This window comes from Pristiophorus japonicus, chromosome 2, assembly GCF_044704955.1.
Source record: "Pristiophorus japonicus isolate sPriJap1 chromosome 2, sPriJap1.hap1, whole genome shotgun sequence".
In the NCBI taxonomy this organism is placed as follows: Eukaryota; Metazoa; Chordata; class Chondrichthyes; family Pristiophoridae; genus Pristiophorus; species Pristiophorus japonicus.
This window is the reverse complement of record NC_091978.1, coordinates 316,318,490-316,336,822: the sequence shown is the minus strand read 5'-3', so window position 1 is coordinate 316,336,822 and position 18,333 is coordinate 316,318,490. Positions and strand designations below refer to the sequence as shown.

The following is an 18,333-nucleotide window of genomic DNA, read 5'->3' as shown; positions in this document are numbered from 1 at the left end:
CCTTGATGTGTGCAAGGTGACCTCTGGCGTTTGTGATTTGACAAAGAATTGGAAAGATTGGCTACGAATAAAAAAAAAAGTGGTAAAATTGAGGGTACTTAACTGGAGTAGGCCTAATTTCAGTAAATTGAGGCCAAGTAAATTGGAGTCAAAGATCAGCAAGCAGCATTGTAATGGAGCAATGAGCAGTCTTTAAAGAACAGATGGTTTGGGTACAGCCTTGATTCATCCCTACAAGGGGGAAAGGGAGGGCTACCAAAGCCAGAGGTCCTTGGATGACGAAGGAGTAGGTTGCTGAGGGAAGTAAGGGTGGAAATTGCTGAAGCGCTGGCCACAAACCTCCTTGGGTACAAGGGTGGTGCTCGAGGATATTATTTATTTCAAAAAAGGGGAGAAGGATAAACCTGGTAGGCCAGTCAGTTTAACATCGGTGGTGGCGAAGATTTTAGAAACAATATTCCAGGAGAAAATTAACAGCCACTTGGCCAAGCATAGACTAATAAAGGAGAGCCATTAAGAAAGACAGACTTGGATTTATAAAATGCCTTTCACGCCCATCGGATGTCTCAAAGCACTTTACAGCCAATGAAGTACTTTTGGAGTGTAGTCACTGTTGTAATGTGGCCAATTTGAACACAAGCAAGCTCCCACAAACAGCAATGTGATAATGACCAGATAATCTTTTTTTTGTTATGTTGATTGAGGAATAAATATTAGTCAGGACACCGGGGATAACTCCCCTGCTCTTCTTCAAAATAGTGTCATGGGATCTTTTACGTCCACTTGAGAGAGCAGGTGTGGCCTCGGTTTAATGTCTCATCCGAAAGACAACACCTCCGAAAGTGCAGCACTCCCTCAGCGCTACACTGGGTGTGTCAACTTAGCTTTTTTGTGCTCAAGTCCCTGGAGTGAGACTTAAACCGACAACCTTCTGGCTTACAGAAATTTGCGAATGACAAATCATGTTTGAGTAACTTGACTTGAGTTTTTGATGAAGTGGCAGAGAGGGTGGATGAGGGCCGTGTAACTGATGGTGTGTATATGGACTTTCAAAAGTTGTTTGATAAAGTACCACATATTAGCCTTATTAACAAAATTGAAGCCCATGGGATAAAAGGGTGAAGTAGCAGCATGGATACAAAATTGGGGCTAAGGGATAGAAAACAGAGTTGCGGTGAATGGCTGTTTCTCATTCTAGAGGGAGGTAGACAGTGGAGCTGCCCAAGATTCAGTACTAGGACCACTACTGTTTATAATGTACATTAATGACTTGGACTTGGGGGTACAGGGCACAATTCAGGACTAACTGGGTTGCTCTTCGAAAGAGCTGGCTCAGACCCGATGGGCTGAATGTCCCCCTTCTGTGCTGTATTCAATGATTCTGCAGTGCACCCATATCTGGGAGCAACTGGTTTGTGCAGAAGCGTTGATGTCAGCAAAAAGTACTTCTGCACATGCCACACCAATTTCTGTAGCATTTTGCAACTTGAAACAACTATGGAAAGCATCAAACACTTGTAGAATTGTAGCAACAGCCAGAAGAAACAGCGGGCGTACCGAGCCCAATTTCGCACCCAAGGTCTCTAGGCTATTTGCCCACAGGAAACCTTGTAGTTCCTGTTTTTGCTCAATATTCACCTGAATACTCTTCCAGCAGGGATCCAGTCGGGAATCTGGGCTGATTTTATTCTCCACACTCCCCCATTAATCTAGGGGAGCAGAGGTCAATTTTAGCACCCTACAAATACTCAGCTGAGGTCAGCTAACTCGGGGCAGGCTGAGGATTGAACCTGGGTCTGCCCTGGTCTGTAATACTCTGCTTCAACAAGCTGAGTCGTCAAGAGAACTCGGACTTTGTTAGTTGGATATTGTGAAGGTAATGGATGGCTTTCAACAAATTTATTGAATATCTATCCTAGTTAACCTTGGCAGCAGAATTGCACTGTGTCGAGAAGGGATTCAAGAATTAAACTAAATAGAAAGATGGGGGGGGGAATTCAAGAGCACCTCTTGTCAGACTGACTGGGATTATAGTTTGTGCTGAAACTTATTACTGAGCGATTTGGTATAACCACAAAGATCTAAAGATTTAGTTTATTAACTTGATGTGAAAATAGATCTTTTTCTGTAGATTAAGAGGAAATGTATCCCTTAACGGAATTCTTGAGTCCTTTGCTGTTCCTGAATGGATTTCCCTCATGTTTTGTCATCAAGCAGTTGTCTTAAAAATGTATGATGTTTTAAGGAGAATTAAAAGAATTCCCACTATTGCTTCAGTTCAGCATTCACATCTGTGCCGTGCACGTGGCAGGAAGGAAGCAACTGAGCCCAGAATGTATAAGCCGATGACTAAACTCATGACTGTTAACCATCTGCTGCTCTTTTCAGTAGAAGTTGAAATTATAGTGCATAGCACAAAAGACATTTGCTGGGAAACTGATTTTACAGCAACTTGCAATTATATAGCACCTTTTATTCTCGGAAAATATTCCAAGGCGCTTCACAGGACTGCAGCCAGACAAAAATTGACACCGAGCCAAAGAAGGAGATACTAGAATGGGTGACTAAAAGCTTGGTTAAAGGAGGAGAGAGGTGGAGAGATTTAGGGAGGGAATTCAGAAGCTTGGGGCCTAGACGGCTGAAGGTATGGCCACCAATGATAGGGCAAAGAAAGTGGGGGATACACAAACTGCAAGATTTGGAGGATTGTAGGGCTGGAGGATGTTCGAGATAGGGAGGGGCAAGGCCATGGAGAGATGTGAATACGAGGATGAGAATTTTTAACACGAGGTGATAATGAACTGGGAGCCAATGTCGTTCAGCGAGCACTTGTGGGGGATGGGTGAATAGGATTTGGTGAGAGTTAGGGTTTGGGCAGCTGAGTTTCGGGTGAGCTAAAGTTTACGGAGGGTAGAAGACGGGAGGCCAACCAGGAAAACATTGGAATAGTTGTGTCTAGAAGTAACAAAATCGTGGATGAGGGTTTTGGTAGCAGATGAGCTGAGTCCAGGGCATTGACGTTACGGATTTAGTCTAAATAGAGGTTGAGATTATCCTAATATTATGGTGTGAATGAATCCTTGATTGTTGCCACCAGGGCATACACTAAATGACTTGTTCCTAGAACAAATAATTTGAACTGTTGATATTGAAGCATTAGGACTAGTTGGTCAGGACACTTGGCGCTCTCCCTGCTTTTCTTTGGATAGTTTTATGGGATCTGTTACCTCTGCACCCAAGTCGGAAGATAGGGCCTCACTTTAATGTCTCATCGAAAAGATGGCTGTAGGAATTTTAACTCTTGGGTAGAAAAGCAGCCTAATAGGAGGGCCAATCACTTAACAGCCGGGTTTCATGAACATAGCGCTAGCTGACTTCCTGACTCAAATGTCTGGGGAAGCGGTGGAAAGTCACATAACCGGGAGGCTGCTGTCAGACCTAAGGCTGGTGCGGAGATGGGAGGTCTACACTTGTGGGGTTCGGAGGATCACTCCTCCAGGCCCCATAAAGGAAAGTTTTAAACTTGCCTTGCAGGGCCCTTCTTGCTGTTTAAAAATCACAAAGGATCGGTGACAGTGGATGTAATTCACACGCTTCATTTTAGCTGCCCACCTGCAGAACTGTAGATAATTGTAGCAGAAGGAATCATTTCTTGGTTTGTGTTTTATTACATAGGAACAGAAGTAGGCTATTCAGTGCCTCGATGCAATTAAATTAGATCATGATTTTTCTGTGTCTTAACTCCATTTATCCACCTTGGTTCAGTCACCCTTAATACCTTTGCCGAATAATCTGTTGATCTCAGTTTTGAAATTTTCAATTGACCTAGCCTCAACAGCTTTTTGAGGGAAGAGTTCCAGATTTGCTTTGTGTGGAGAAGTACTTTCTGACATCACTCCTTAATGGTCTAGCTCTAATTTTAAGGTTATGCCCCCTTGTTCTGGACACTCTCACCAGAGGAAATAGTTTCGCTCTATCTAATATCAAATCCTTTAATCATCTCAAACTCCATAATTAGATCACCTATTAATCTTCTGTACTCAATTGAATACAAACCTAATTATGCATCCTATCCTATCATCATTTAACCCTTTCTGTGTCGATATCATTCTGGTGAATCTGCACTGCACCCCCTGCAAGGCCAATATATTCTTCCTAAGGTGTGGTGCCCGGGACTGAATGCAGTACTCTAGATGGGGCCTAACCAGAGCTTTATACAACTGTGACATAACTTCTACCCCTTTGTATTCTAGCCCACTTGAGATATTATCCTTTTTAATTTTTTTTGTACCTGTCCACCAACTTTTAGTGATTTTTGAACTTGCATCCCAAAATTTCTCTGCTTATCCACAGTTCCCAGCTTCTCGTTATTTAGAAACTACTCTGATCTATCTTTCTTGGGTCCACAGAGGATGACTTCACACTTCCCCATATTGAATTCCATCTGCCACAGTTTTGACCACTTACCCATCAATGCGCTGAATTTTCACCACCATTCTGTGCCCTTTTTTTTGGCTTACGCTGTTATTTTTGGAGCAGATTAAAATCTTCAAGTTTCGCCAAAGTTTCTGTGCCATTCTAAAATAGATACATCCGATTTTTTTTTTTTAGTTCCCGAATTTTTGATGTCGCTGGGGGTGGAACCCCATTTAAGCGAGTTTGGCCAAGTACAATTTTTTCTAAAGTGGCGCAATGCACCGTTCTGGAAAAACCTTACCTACATTTAAAGTCGACGGAGAGAAGACGCCATTGTTTTAGCGGAGCTGAAGACACAACCGGGGGGCGAGGGGCCTTTTGGCCCGGGATAGAAGCGACCGGTGCAGGGGCCATTTGGCCCGGGATGGAAGCGGGCTGGTGCAGGGGGGGCCTTTAGGCCTGGGATAGAAGTGGGGTGGTGCAGGGGGGGCCTTTAGGCCTGGGATAGAAGTGGGGTGGTGCAGGGGGGGCCTTTAGGCCTGGGATAGAAGTGGGGTGGTGCAGGGGGGGCCTTTAGGCCTGGGATAGAAGTGGGCTGGTGCGGGGGGCCTTTAGGCCTGGGATAGAAGTGGGCCGGTGCGGGGGACCTTTAGGCCTGGGATAGAAGTGGGGTGGTGCAGGGGGGGCCTTTAGGCCTGGGATAGAAGTGGGGTGGTGCAGGGGGGGCCTTTAGGCCTGGGATAGAAGTGGGGTGGTGCAGGGGGGGCCTTTAGGCCTGGGATAGAAGTGGGCTTGTGCGGGGGACCTTTAGGCCTGGGATAGAAGTGGGCTTGTGCGGGGGACCTTTAGGCCTGGGATAGAAGTGGGCCGGTGCAGGGGGGGCCTTTAGGCCTGGGATAGAAGTGGGCCGGTGCGGGGGGCCTTTAGGCCTGGGATAGAAGTGGGCTGGTGCAGGGGGGGTCTTTAGGCCTGGTATAGAAGCGGGCCGGTGCGGGGGGCCTTTAGGCCTGGGATAGAAGTGGGGTGGTGCGGGGGGCCTTTAGGCCTGGGATAGAAGCGGGCCAGTGCGGGGTGCCTTTAGGCCTGGGATAGAAGTGGGCTGATGCAGGGGGCCTTTAGGCCCGGGATAGAAGCGGGCCGGTGCGGGGTGCCTTTAGGCCTGGGATAGAAGCGAGACGGTGCGGGGGGCCTTTTGGCCTGGGCCCCATCATGGAGTCATGGTTGAGTTTACAAAAAGAGAAATCAATTTTCAAATATTAGGCTCTTGGATTGCTTACACCTGTTATGAACATAGAAGTTCTTGGGAGAGAAAAATTAGCAATGACATTTCAGGATAAATTCAGCATCCCTCGTTACCCTGACAACCTCAGTTTTTCAGCGCAGACCTTAAGCTCCACCCACAGAGCTTAAGGACAATCTGCTCCACTCCAAAATGAAAGGTTATGCCGGCGAAGCATATAGGATCCTGGGCTTTATGAATAGCATACAAGTACAAAAGCCAGAAAGTTATGGTAAACCTATGTAAAACACTAATTTGGCCCCAGTTTGAGTATTGTCCCATTCTGGGCACCAAACTTTGGACCCAAATTTGGCCAGGAGTTTTTTTGGAGCAACTTGATTTTCTTAAAAATCCCCATTCTGCACATTTAATTTGTGCCAGTGTAAGTGAGTTAGTTAGGATTTTTTTTAGTTTAATTTTTTTTTTCAAAAGGGGGCGTTACCAGCCACCTATGCCTGTTTTGGCCAATTAAGCCAGTTTGGACAGCTAATAGTTGCTCCAAACTAACTTAGGCCAGTGTGCGTGGCCACTTGTGGCTGCACAGAAAACCCTTTTGGAGAGTTAAGAAATCAGCGCAGGTAGCCAGAGATTGGGGGGGGGGGGGGGGGAGATGAGGGAGAAGGGAAGCACAGAGGACCTTGCAAAGCACTAAACACCTTCACAACAGCATTCAAGAAGCATAAAAACCATCAACAATAAATAAAAAAATAAATAAAAAATAAAACTTAAGTCCTACCTTCATATCAAAACTCTCCTCCCCACCCCCCCCCCCCTAATCAAAACAAAGCACAACCATCAATAAATAAAAAATAAAACTCAAGTTCTACCTAGCCAGGGAAGTCAGCAGACCGGTGCGGGAGGCCACTAGGCCGGGGATAGGTGCAAGATAACGCACCAACTCAAGAATGCACCGGCAAGCCCTTCGGCCAGGGCTAGGGGCTGGAAAAGGCACCAACTCTCTCTCCGAGGATTGGACTTCTCTGAGGACTGGACTTCTCGGAGGATGGGATTTCTCCGAGGGACCTCCGGTTGGGTGCAGGAGCTACTGCGCATGCGCAAAACCTCCAGTGTGCATGCGTTGAGCTGTCGGCACTGTTTTTCACGCAGGGCCCTCGCTCCGCCCCCTAATGGACAGACCACGCTGCGCCAAGCCACGGGGGAGAATATGGAGCTACATTTTCTGCGCCGTTTTGGGAGCAGAAAGTAGGTGCACATTAGGTAAGTACGCCGCGAAAAAACCGGAGGGCCAAATTTGGGCCCTTTAGGAGGGATATGAAGGCTTTGAAGAGGGTGCAGAAGGTATTTACTAGAATGGTTTCAGTGATGGATTGCAGTTACGTGGAGGGACTGGAGAAGCTGGGGTTGTTGTCCTTAGAGCAGAGAAGGCTAAGAGAAGATTTGATGGGTGTTTCATCATGATGGGTTTAGATAGAGTAAATAAAGAGAAACTCTTTTCAGTTGCTGAAGGGTCGATGACCAGAATGCACAGATTTAAGGTCATTGGCAAAAAAACAGGCGACGTGAGGAAAAGCTTTATAATGCAACGATTGGTTAGGATTTGGAATGCACTGCCTGATAGGCTGGCGGGTACAGATTCAATAGTAGCCTTCTAAAGGGAACTGGATAAATACTTGAAGGAGAAAACAATTCCGTGATATGGGGAAAGAACAGGGGAGTGGGACTAATTGGTTGTTCTTTGAAAGAGCCGGCACAGACTCAATGGGCTGAATGGCCTCCTTGTGTGTTGTACTCTTCTGTGATTCTATATTGCAAAGAAATAAAATAGGGAGTTCAGAAGAAACTTTTTTTTACCCAGAGAGTGGTGAGTATGTGGAACTCACTACCGCAGGCGAATAGTATGGATGCATTTAAGGGGAGGCTAGATAAGCATATGAGGGAGAAGGGAATAAAGGGTTATGCTGATGGGATTAGATGAGGAAAGACGGAAGGAGGCTCAAGTGGAGCATAAGCCCCGACATGGACTGGTTGGGCCGAATGGCCTGTTTCTGTGCTGTATATCCGATGTGACGTTAAGGCAATAGAGAGGTTACTGCACAGATCCACTAGTATACTGACTGGTATAGGGGAACGTACAAATGTGAAGAAAAACATGAAAATTTAGATTGTTTTTGTTAGAACCGAGGGGATTAAAGGGTGATTTGAAACCGACTGTTTCTAGTTATTGAGAGATCTTAAGATCATAAGTTCCAGTGAGGTTAGCAGTCATTCAATTTAAAATCCTCAGTGATCAGGGAGGTTGGGAGACATCCTTTGCAGTTATTGGAGTACGGAATACTTTGTTTCAAGCAGGGAAAATTGCATCTTTTAAGGGAAAATTGAATAAATATTTGAAGCAGCAGATGGTGAGCCTCTGCGGAGAGTTTGGTTGGTGTGATTAGGTTTGGATTGCTCCAGCAAATATCCAGATATGATGGGCCAAATTACCTAATTCTTTGCAGTAAACGTCTATGGTTTTAGAAGCCGTAAATTTTAAGTTGCAGTTAAGAAATAAAAAGTGTGTGTGTGTGTGTGTGTGTAAAATGAGATTTCAGAAGGATACATTCATGGACATGTTCATGTTACCATATTAAAAAGTCAATCCGATCCAAACTGGTACAAAGTTGGAAGGTTAAATACTGCGTTCAGTATTTCTAATTGCTTTGATCAAAATTTTAATCTTTTAATAGCACTGTGCAAAGCTCTGAATCCACTGATGTCATTCGTTTTAAACCAGAATGCATGCGCTTGACTTGGCCTGCACTGTATTGTATTCAATTTAAAATATTCATCCTTCTTGTATTTAAACCTTTCCAAACTGGAGATTGCAAGCAATTCACAGATGTCATTTTTCTTTTTGACTGTTTGAGAAATAGAATCAGCTAACCCAGAAATGTATAATAAGAAGGGATGTAAAACAATCTTGGTTTCGAATTTTGATTTGTATACCTGCTGTACTAGCCTTGAAATGATCTGATATGGGAATGTTGTCAGCTTGGTGGAGAAAATGCCCATATAGCTTTGAACAGTCAGTACTGTTGTGCATGTGGGTTGAGGCACAACCAAGATGACACTGCCAGGCCATGGCACATCATTTTGTAGTTGAAGGGTCTTAAAGCACTCCTGAATAATTTTGGTGACAGTTGCATTTTTGTCCACATGTCTGGAATAAGTTTACCAAAACAGTCTGGAGTTCATGTGGAAGCCCCTAACCAATATGATATGTTCTTCTCTGAATTTATTGATCAGACTTGTCTGTTGTTTATATTGTATCTTCTGCAGGGCGCTGGAACTGATGAAAAGTGCTTGATCGAAATTCTTGCCTCAAGAACCAACCAGGAACTTAGAGCAATCATTCAGGCTTATAAGCAAGGTCTGGCTGTAATACATTTTGTACCTCATTTACTGTTTGACAGCAGTGGTTGGTTACGCAGTTGAGGTGTCACTTAATTGGTGATGGTGTACACTCTGGTGTTAATGGCCTATGGCTCTGGCAGCATTAACTTCAACAAGTTGTAGCTAACCATTTTTTTGGCTGTGCCTGCTCTTCACAGACTGGTGAAAGAGTTTGGTGTTCGCTGGCCTGCACCCCATCTTCCTCAGCCATTGGATATGATATACAAAAAGAATTGTGAACCAAGTCTTAAAAATTCTGCATGCATAGTTACATAAATGTTCCACTGTTTGGAGAGGAATAGTTTCTGCAGCTCTGGGAGTTGCATCTGGCATCTAGGGTTCCCAACCCTCCTGCTTTCGGCAGGGAGTCTCCCGGAATAGGCGAATGGTCCCTTGAGCACTGCCGCTGGCGACTCTGGAGAAACGGTCCTTGCATGTGCAGTCTGAACCATGGCTGTCGTGACTTGTAACCAAACCACGTTGTCCAAGCCCAGCTGGTCTTCCCACTATGTCGGTTTTGAGGATGATGACATTGGCCCAACAAAAACCATCTTGAAACGGCAAGTCCTGAGGGAGCAACTTTGGGAGGGTGAGAGAGGGGCACAAACTGGGAAGGAGGGGCGCGGTGGTGGGCGATAGAACACACAGTAGAGGGAGATAGAGTTTTTGTCGGCCTGTGATGTGCTTTGTTATATAATCTATTTTATTACGGGAGTTGGACAGATTTGGTGCTTCTCCATGAAGCTGGGTGTCAGCGGTGGGGTGTGGGAGTCACACATCCCTAGTTCATGCACCTAGTCCCCATCCCTAGTTCCTGACCTTAGCTGCAGCACTGTGGGGAGGTGCCTGACTTGCAATGGTTATGGAAGGGAGAACTATCAATAGACTGTTCTGTACCTCCTTGCTGCCAGGTGAATTTGCATGTACGGAAAGTAATTTATTTACTTGCAAACAAAGTGCTGTTGGGTGACTTTTCAGTATTGCATTCCACTCCTGGTTCAGCTTCAATGTTTTTACAGTCCTTTGGTTTTAAATTGTTGCTTTTCTAAAAAAAACTTGGCATATATGATTTTGGTGGGCTACTGTAACACTTGTTGCTGACTGCATATTTGTAACTTCCAGTGCTCTGTGGTGCACATGTTAAAATGTTTGTGTTGGTGATTCCAGTAGTGTCCGTTGGCAAAAGCCAAAAAGGTGATTCATACTTTTAGGACCAAGTGTTATTAATGAGACGTGAACATTTCTGTATGCCTTGAGGTATATTGTAATAACTCTCAAACTGACAGAGACTGCTCTGATCTGTGGCCCTAACTATTTCATTCAACACCTCTTTCAGAATATGGCAATGATTTGGAAGAAGATGTTGCCAGTGACACTTCTGGCCATTTCCAAAGAATTTTGGTGATTCTTCTCCAGGTAAAAATTTAGAATCCGTATCAAAGTACAAAGTGCCAAACCACTGTATTTATTGTAAATGTTTAGAGGCATCATGTCTATGCAATTATCCCAAACAACAACAACTTGCATTCACTTCACAGGAGGGTTATCAAACAAAATTTGACTGTGACACATAAGGAGATATTAGGACAGGTGACCAAAAGCTTGGTCAAAGAGGTAGGTTTTAAGGAGCATCTTAAATGAGGAGAGAGAGGTGAGGCAGTTTAGGAAGGGAATTGCAGAGATTAGAGCCTAGGCAGCTGAAGGCATGGCCGGCAATGGTTGAGTGATTTAAAAGCGGGGAGGATTGTCGGGCTGGAGGAGTAGGGAGGGGCAAAATCATGGCGGGATTTGAAAACCAGGATGAGAATTTTAAAATTGTGGTGTTGCTGGACCGAGGGCCAGTGTAGGTTGGCGACCACAGGAGTGACAGCACTGCCCCCCAGTCATCAAAATCCACGGCGCGGCCCTGGACACCGTGGACCACTTCCCATATCTCGGGAGCCTCCTATCAACAAGAGCAGGCATCGACGATGAGACCCAGCACGGCCTCCAGTGCGCCAGTGCAGCCTTCGGCCGCCTGAGGAAAAGAGTGTTTCAAGACCAGGCCCTAAAAACTGTCACCAAACTAAGCTTATGGTCTACAGGGCTGTAGTAATACCCGCCCTCCTGTATGGCTCAGAGACATGGACCATGTACAGCAGACACCTCAAGTCGCTGGAGAAATATCACCAACGATGTCTCCGTAAGATCCTACAAATCCCCTGGGAGGACAGGCGCACCAACATCAGCGTCCTCGTCCAGGCCAACATACCCAGCATTGAAGCACTGACCGCACTCGATCAGCTCCGCTGGGCAGGCCACATAGTTCGCATGCCAGACACGAGACTCCCAAAGCAAGTGCTCTACTTTGAGCTCCTCCACGGCAAACGAGCCAAAGGTGGGCAGCGGAAATGTTACAAGGACACCTTCAAAGCCTCCCTGATAAAGTGCGACATCCCCACTGATGCCTGGGAGTTCCTGGCCAAAGACCGCCCTAAGTGGAGGAATTGCATCCGAGAAGGCACTGAGAACCTCAAGTCTCAACGCCGAGAGCATGCAGAAATCAAGCGCAGGCAGCGGAAAGAGCGTGCGGCAAACCAGTCCCACCCACCCCTTCCCTCAACGACTATCTGTCCCACCTGTGACAGAGTCTGTGGCTCTCGTATTGGACTGTTCAGCCACTAAAGAACTCACTTCAGGAGTGGAAGCAAGTCTACCTTGATTCCGAGGGACTGCCTATGATGATGATGATGGGTAAATGGGACTTGGTATGAGTTAGGACACGGGCAGCAGAGTTTTGGTTCTCAATTTTACGGAGGGTTCAAGGTGGGATGCAGGCCAGGAGAGCATTATAATAGTCAATAGTTACTAGAGGTAACAATGGCATGGATGAGGGTTTCAGCAGGAGATGAGCTGAGGCAGGGGTGGAAACAGTCGATGTTGTGGAAGTGGAAGCAAGCAGTCTTGGTGATGGAGAGGCTATAGTGTCGGAAGCTCGGCTCAGTCAAATAGAGCACCAAGGTTGCGAACAGTCTGGTTAAGCCTCAGATAGTGGCTCGGGACAGGGATGTAGTTGGTGGTTAGGGAACGGAGTTTCTGGTGACGATTGAAGATAATGGGTTCAGCCTTTCCAATATTTAATGGAGGAAATTTCTGCTCTGCTGTACTGGATGTTGGACAAGTCGCATGACCAATCAGATACAGTGGAGGGATTGAGAGGGGTGTTGTTGAGGTAGAGCTGTCGCAGCGGACATGTGGAACCTAACATGATTTTGGATGATGTCGCTAAGGGGCAGCATGTAGATGAGAAATAGGAGGGGGCCAAGGATCGATTCTTGGACTTGAATTAACGATGCGAGAGTGGGTAGATAAGCCATTGGAAAAGATTCTCTGGCTGCGACTGGATAGATCTGAATGGAACCAGGTGACGGCAGTCCCACCCAGCTGGACAATGGAGTAGATGCGTTGGAGGAGGATGGTGTGGTCAGCCGTGTTAAAGGCTACAGACAGGTTAAGAAGGATGAGGAGGGATGTTTAGCAGTGTCACATAGGATGTTATTTGTGACTTTGATGAGGGCTGTTTCAGTGCTGTGGCAGTGGCAGAAACCTGATTAGAAGGGTTTGAACATGGGAAAGATGGCACAGATTTGGGAGCCGACAACACATTCAAGGACTTAGGAGAGGAAAGGGAGGTTGGAGGAGGAGTGATAGTTTGCAAGGACAGAGGGGTCAAACATGTTTGTTTTGAGGATGGGTTGATGACTACAGATTTGAAGGGGAGTGGAACAGTACATGTGGAGAGAGAACAGTTTATAGTAGATATGTTTGAACAAAATTAACTCTGGATATTGTTTGCCTTCATGTTCATACCTATTTTTATGCATTTGCATAACTGCTTTGTGGCGCAAATGTAAAATTGTATCCCTGAATTCAATAATGTAATCAATAAATAGACACGGAAGAAATATTAGGATGGCTGACCAAAAGCTTGGTCAAAGAGGTGGATTTTAAGAACAAGCAAGAGTGAAGTGCAGGCGTTTAGTGAGGAAATTCCAGCGGTCTTGGCGGCTAAAGACACGGCTGCCAACAGTGGGACAAAGGGAGAAAGTTGCACAAGAGGCCACATTGGAAGAACATAATTTGGGGTGCGGTTATGGGGCTAGAGGAGATTCTATGGGAAACACTCGAGGACACCGAGGCTGTCAGGGCCCGATGGAAGGAGCACTTTGAAGATCTCCTGAATCAAGACTCTGCCTTTGACTCGAGTGTTCTCGACTCCATCCCGCAGCATGCGACCCGCCACCAACTCAGTGAAACTCCAACGTTGCACGATGTAGGCAAAGCCATAAAACAGCTTAAGAATAACAAGGCTACGGGTGCGAGTGGAATCCCTGCCGAGGCACTAAAATATGGCGGAGAGGCACTGTTGGCGCGGATACATGATCTCATCTCTCTCATCTGGAGGGAGGAGAGCATGCTGGGAGATCTGAGAGATGCAGTGATTGTGACCATATTTAAAAAGGGGGCAAGTCCGACTGTGGCGACTACAGGGGAATCTCCCTGCTTTCAGCCACTGGGAAAGTTGTTGCTTGAGTTCTCCTCAATCGTCTTCTCCCTGTGGCTGAGGAGCTCCTCCCAGAATCACAATGCAGATTTCGTCCCCTACGGGGCACAACAGACATGACCTTTGCAGCGCGCCAGTTGCAGAAAAAATGCAGGGAGCAGCACCAGCCCTTATACATGGCCTTTTTCGATCTACAAATGCCTTTGACACTGTCAACCGTGAGGGTCTATGGGGTGTCCTCCTCCGTTTCGGATGCCCCCAAAAGTTTGTCAACATCCTTCGCCTGCTTCACGATGACATGCAGGCCGTGATCCTTACCAATGGATCCATTACAGACTCAATTCACGTCCGGACTGGGGTCAAACAGGGCTGTGTCATTGCTCCAACCCTCTTCTCAATCTTTCTCGCTGCCATGTTCCATCTCACAATCAACAAGCTCCCCGCTGGAGTGGAACTAAATTACAGAACCAGTGGGAAGCTGTTTAACCTACGCCGCCTCCAGGCCAGGTCCAAGATCATCCCAACCTCTGTCATTGAGCTGCAGTATGCCGACGACGCCTGCGTCTGCGCACATTCTGAGGCTGAACTCCAGGATATAGTCAATGTATTCACTGAGGCATATGAAAGCATGGCCCTTACGCTTAACATCGTAAGACAAAGGTCCTTCACCAGCCTGTCATCGCCGCACAGCACTGTCCCCCAATCATCAAGATCCATGGTGCAGCCCTCGACAACGTGGACCATTTCCCATATCTCAGGAGCCTCTTGTCAACAAAGGCAGACATTGATGCGGAGATTTAACATCGCCTCCAGTGCACCAGTGCAGCCTTCAGCCGCCTGTGGAAAAGAGTGTTTGAAGACCAGGCCCTCAATTCTACCACCAAACTCATGGTCTACAGGGCTGTAGTAATACCCGCCCTCCTGTATGGATCTGAGGCATGGACGATGTACAGAAGGCACCTCAAGTCGCTGGAGATATATCACCAACGATATCTTCGCAAGATCCTGCAAATCTCCTGGGAGGACAGGCGCACCAACATCAGTGTCCTCGACCAGGCTAACATCCCCAGTATTGAAGCACTGACCACACTCGATCAGCTTCGCTGGGCAGGCCCCATAGTACGCATGCCAGATACGAGACTCCCTAAGCCAATGCTTTATGCGGAGCTCCTTCATGGTAAACGAGCCAAAGGAGGACAGCGGAAACATTATAAGGACACCCTCAAAGCCTCCCTAGTAAAGTGCGACATCACTACTGACACCTGGGAGACCCTGGCCGCAGACCGCCTGAGGTGGAGAAAGTCCATCCGGGAGGGCGTTGAGCTCTTTGAGTCTCGACGCAAGGAGCGTGAAGAGGCCAGGCGCAGGCAACGGAAGGAGCGCGCGGCAAACCAGCCCTACCGACCCCTTCCCCCGACAAATGTCTGTCCCATCTGTAACAGGGTCTGTGGCTCTCATATCGGACTGTTCAGCCATCAAAGAACTCACTTTGGGAGTGGAAGCAAGTCCTCTTCGATTCTGAGGGACTGCCTATGATAATGAGAGGAGATTAGAGATGGAGAGGGGTGTGGCTACAGTGGGAATTAAATACGAAGGTGAGAATTTTATATTGGATGTGTTGGGGGACCAGTAGCCAATGGAGCTCAATGAGGACAGGGATATATATATATATAATATACCCATGTAATGGTGTTTATCCAGATTATTCTTAAAAAACAGAACAGTTTTGACAACCTTGCTGCTTTGAGAAATGTGACCCTTTAAGAATGTAAAAAACACACAGTAATAATTTTCTGAATGTTTTCAGATATGGTCCTGACTTTGAAGGGGTGGGAATGGTGCACATGAGTGATGCACCCTGAGAGTCCAAGGATGTGGAGATCCTGCCAATCTTAATGACAGGGCCTCATCTACATAGATGTTTCCAGAGTCCCATCCAAACCCAGCCAGATCCACTACCTGGCTGGCGGACGGGACGCAGTTTGGTGGCAAGAGGCTGCAGCCGGTGGGAACAGTCCCCCGCAGTCAGTGGGATGAGGGCCTGGAGGTGATCGGTGCAGGGTGGGCTGGGGAGGCACAAGGTCTCCTTGTTCCTTGTGGGGCCTGGGGGAAGCACTCCTGCTCCTGGTCCATGAATTCTGACACAAGTCATTTTTCAAAACTTATCTTGACCTCTTCTGGCCAGTCGGAATCTCCTGCCCTGGTTCTGCTATCCGGCTGCAGACAATGTGGGACTCCCCTGGACCACCGCCTGCCTATAGAGGGAGCCTTGGCTGACTTGAAAGTCGGAAAATAAATTGCCTGTCAGGAAATGGCTGGATTTGCATCGTTAATGGGAATTAATCTAGCTGTTGCCATTTAATTCATGTCATAATGATGGGATTTATGGTCCTGACATAAAACTCAAACCTTGGAGGCCCAGAAGGGGAACAAGTGAAGCTGTGGAGTCTCACTCCAGCAGGTAATGAATTGGTCCCAGAGATTTTAAAAAAAAAACAATGTCTTGGGAGTATTTTTCTCCCAGTCTTGCCATGCACACGCCTTTTAATGTCAGAAGTCAGGGTGCAAAGCTATTTTGACACACAGCAAATTCTAAAGATTTATTTCAGAAAATAAGTTGGGAATACAATATTTGAGGAAGAATGTTTGTCACCTACTCTGCCATTCACTTATTAACATCTCGAGGATCAATACAACAATTCCCAAACACAAATGGGTTACAATGTTCTCTTCTGCTTGATTTTAATACTTTTTTTCTTTGTCTCTTTTTTTCTCAAACCGTTCTTTCTTTCCTTCTCTATCTTTCTGTCTCTAGTTTGACTAGTTCATAAGAACATAAGAACATAAGAATTAGGAACAGGAGTAGGCCATCTAGCCCCTCGAGCCTGCTCCGCCATTCAATAAGATCATGGCTGATCTGGTCGTGGACTCAGCTCCACTTACCCGCCCTCTTCCCTTAACCCTTAATTCCCTTATTGCTTAAAAATCTATCTATCTTTGACTTGAAAACATTCAATGAGCCAGCCTCAACTGCTTCCTTGGGCAGAGAATTCCACAGATTCACAACCCTCTGGGAGAAGAAATTCTTTCTCAACTCGGTTTTAAATTGGCTCCTCCGTATTTTGAGGCTGTGCCCCCTAGTTCTAGTCTTCCCCCACCAATGGAAACAACCTCTCTGCCTCTATCTTGTCTATCCTTTCATGATTTTAAATGTTTCTATAAGATCACCCCTCATCCTTCTGAACTCCAAGGAGTAAAGACCCAGTCTACTCAATCTATCATCATAAGGTAACCCCCTCATTTCTGGAATCAGCCTAGTGAATCGTCTCTGTACCCCTTCCAAAGCTAGTATATCCTTCCTTAAGTAAGATGACCAAAACTGCACGCAGTACTCCAGGTGCGGCCTTACCAATACCTTATACAGTTGCAGCAACACCTCCCTGCTTTTGTACTCCATCCCTTTCGCAATGAAGGCCAACATTCCATTTGCCTTCCTGATTACCTGCTGCACCTGCAAACTAACCTTTTGGGATTCATGCACAAGGACCCCCAGGTCCCTCTGCACCACAGCATGTTGTAATTTCTCCCCATTCAAATAATATTCCCGTTTACTGTTTTTTTTCCCAAGGTGGATGACCTCACACTTTTCGACATTGTATTCCATCTGCCAAACCTTAGCCCGTTCGCTTAACCTATCCAAATCTCCTTGCAGCCTCTCTGAGTCCTCTACACAACCCGCTTTCCCACTAATCTTAGTGTCATCTGCAAATTTTGTTGCACTACACTCTGTCCCCTCCTCTAGGTCATCTATGTATATTGTAAACAGTTGTGGTCCCAGCACTGATCCCTGTGGCACACCACTAACCACTGATTTCCAACCCGAAAAGGACCCATTTATCCCGACTCTCTGCTTTCTGTTCGCCAGCCAATTCTCTATCCATGCTAATACATTTCCTCTGACTCTGCGTACCTTTATCTTCTGCAGTAACCTTTTGTGTGGCACCTTATCGAATGCCTTTTGGAAATCTAAATACATCACATCCATCGGTACACCTCTATCCACCATGCTCGTTATATCCTCAAAGAATTCCAGTAAGTTAGTTAAACATGATTTCCCTTTCATGAATCCATGCTGCGTCTGCTTGATTGCACTGTTCCTATCCAGATGTCCCGCTATTTCTTCCTTAATGATAGTTTCAAGCATTTTCCCCACTACAGATGTTAAACTAACCGGCCTATAGTTACCTGCCTTTTGCCTGCCCCCTTTTTTAAACAGAGGCATTACATTAGCTGCTCTCCAATCCGCTGGTACCTCCTCAGAGTCCAGAGAATTTTGGTAGATTATAACAAATGCACTTGCTATAACTTCCGCCATCTCTTTTAATACCCTGGGATGCATTTCATCAGGACCAGGGGACTTGTCTACCTTCAGTCCCATTAGTCTGTCCAGCACTACCTCCCTCGTGATAGTGATCATCTCAAGGTCCTCCCTTCCCACATTCCTATGACCAGCAATTTTTGGCATGGTTTTTGTGTCTTCCACTGTGAAGACGGAAGCAAAATAATTGTTTAAGGTCTCAGCCATTTCCACATTTCCCATTATTAAATCCCCCTTTTCATCTTCTAAGGGACCAACATTTACTTTAGTCACTCTTTTCCGTTTTATATATCTGTAAAAGCTTTTACTATCTGTTTTTATGTT

General features: G+C 46.1%; 1 protein-coding gene across 1 annotated transcript in view; it reads left to right on the top strand.

The window, feature by feature from the left end:
• Positions 1-18,333, top strand: part of LOC139247795 (annexin A5-like) — a 66,500-nt gene that overhangs the window by 29,378 nt on the left and 18,789 nt on the right. The window contains exons 6-7 of the mRNA XM_070871786.1: positions 8,975-9,065; positions 10,425-10,504. Of these exons, the coding sequence (XP_070727887.1) occupies positions 8,975-9,065; positions 10,425-10,504 (171 nt within the window). The remainder of the gene's footprint in view (positions 1-8,974; positions 9,066-10,424; positions 10,505-18,333) is intronic.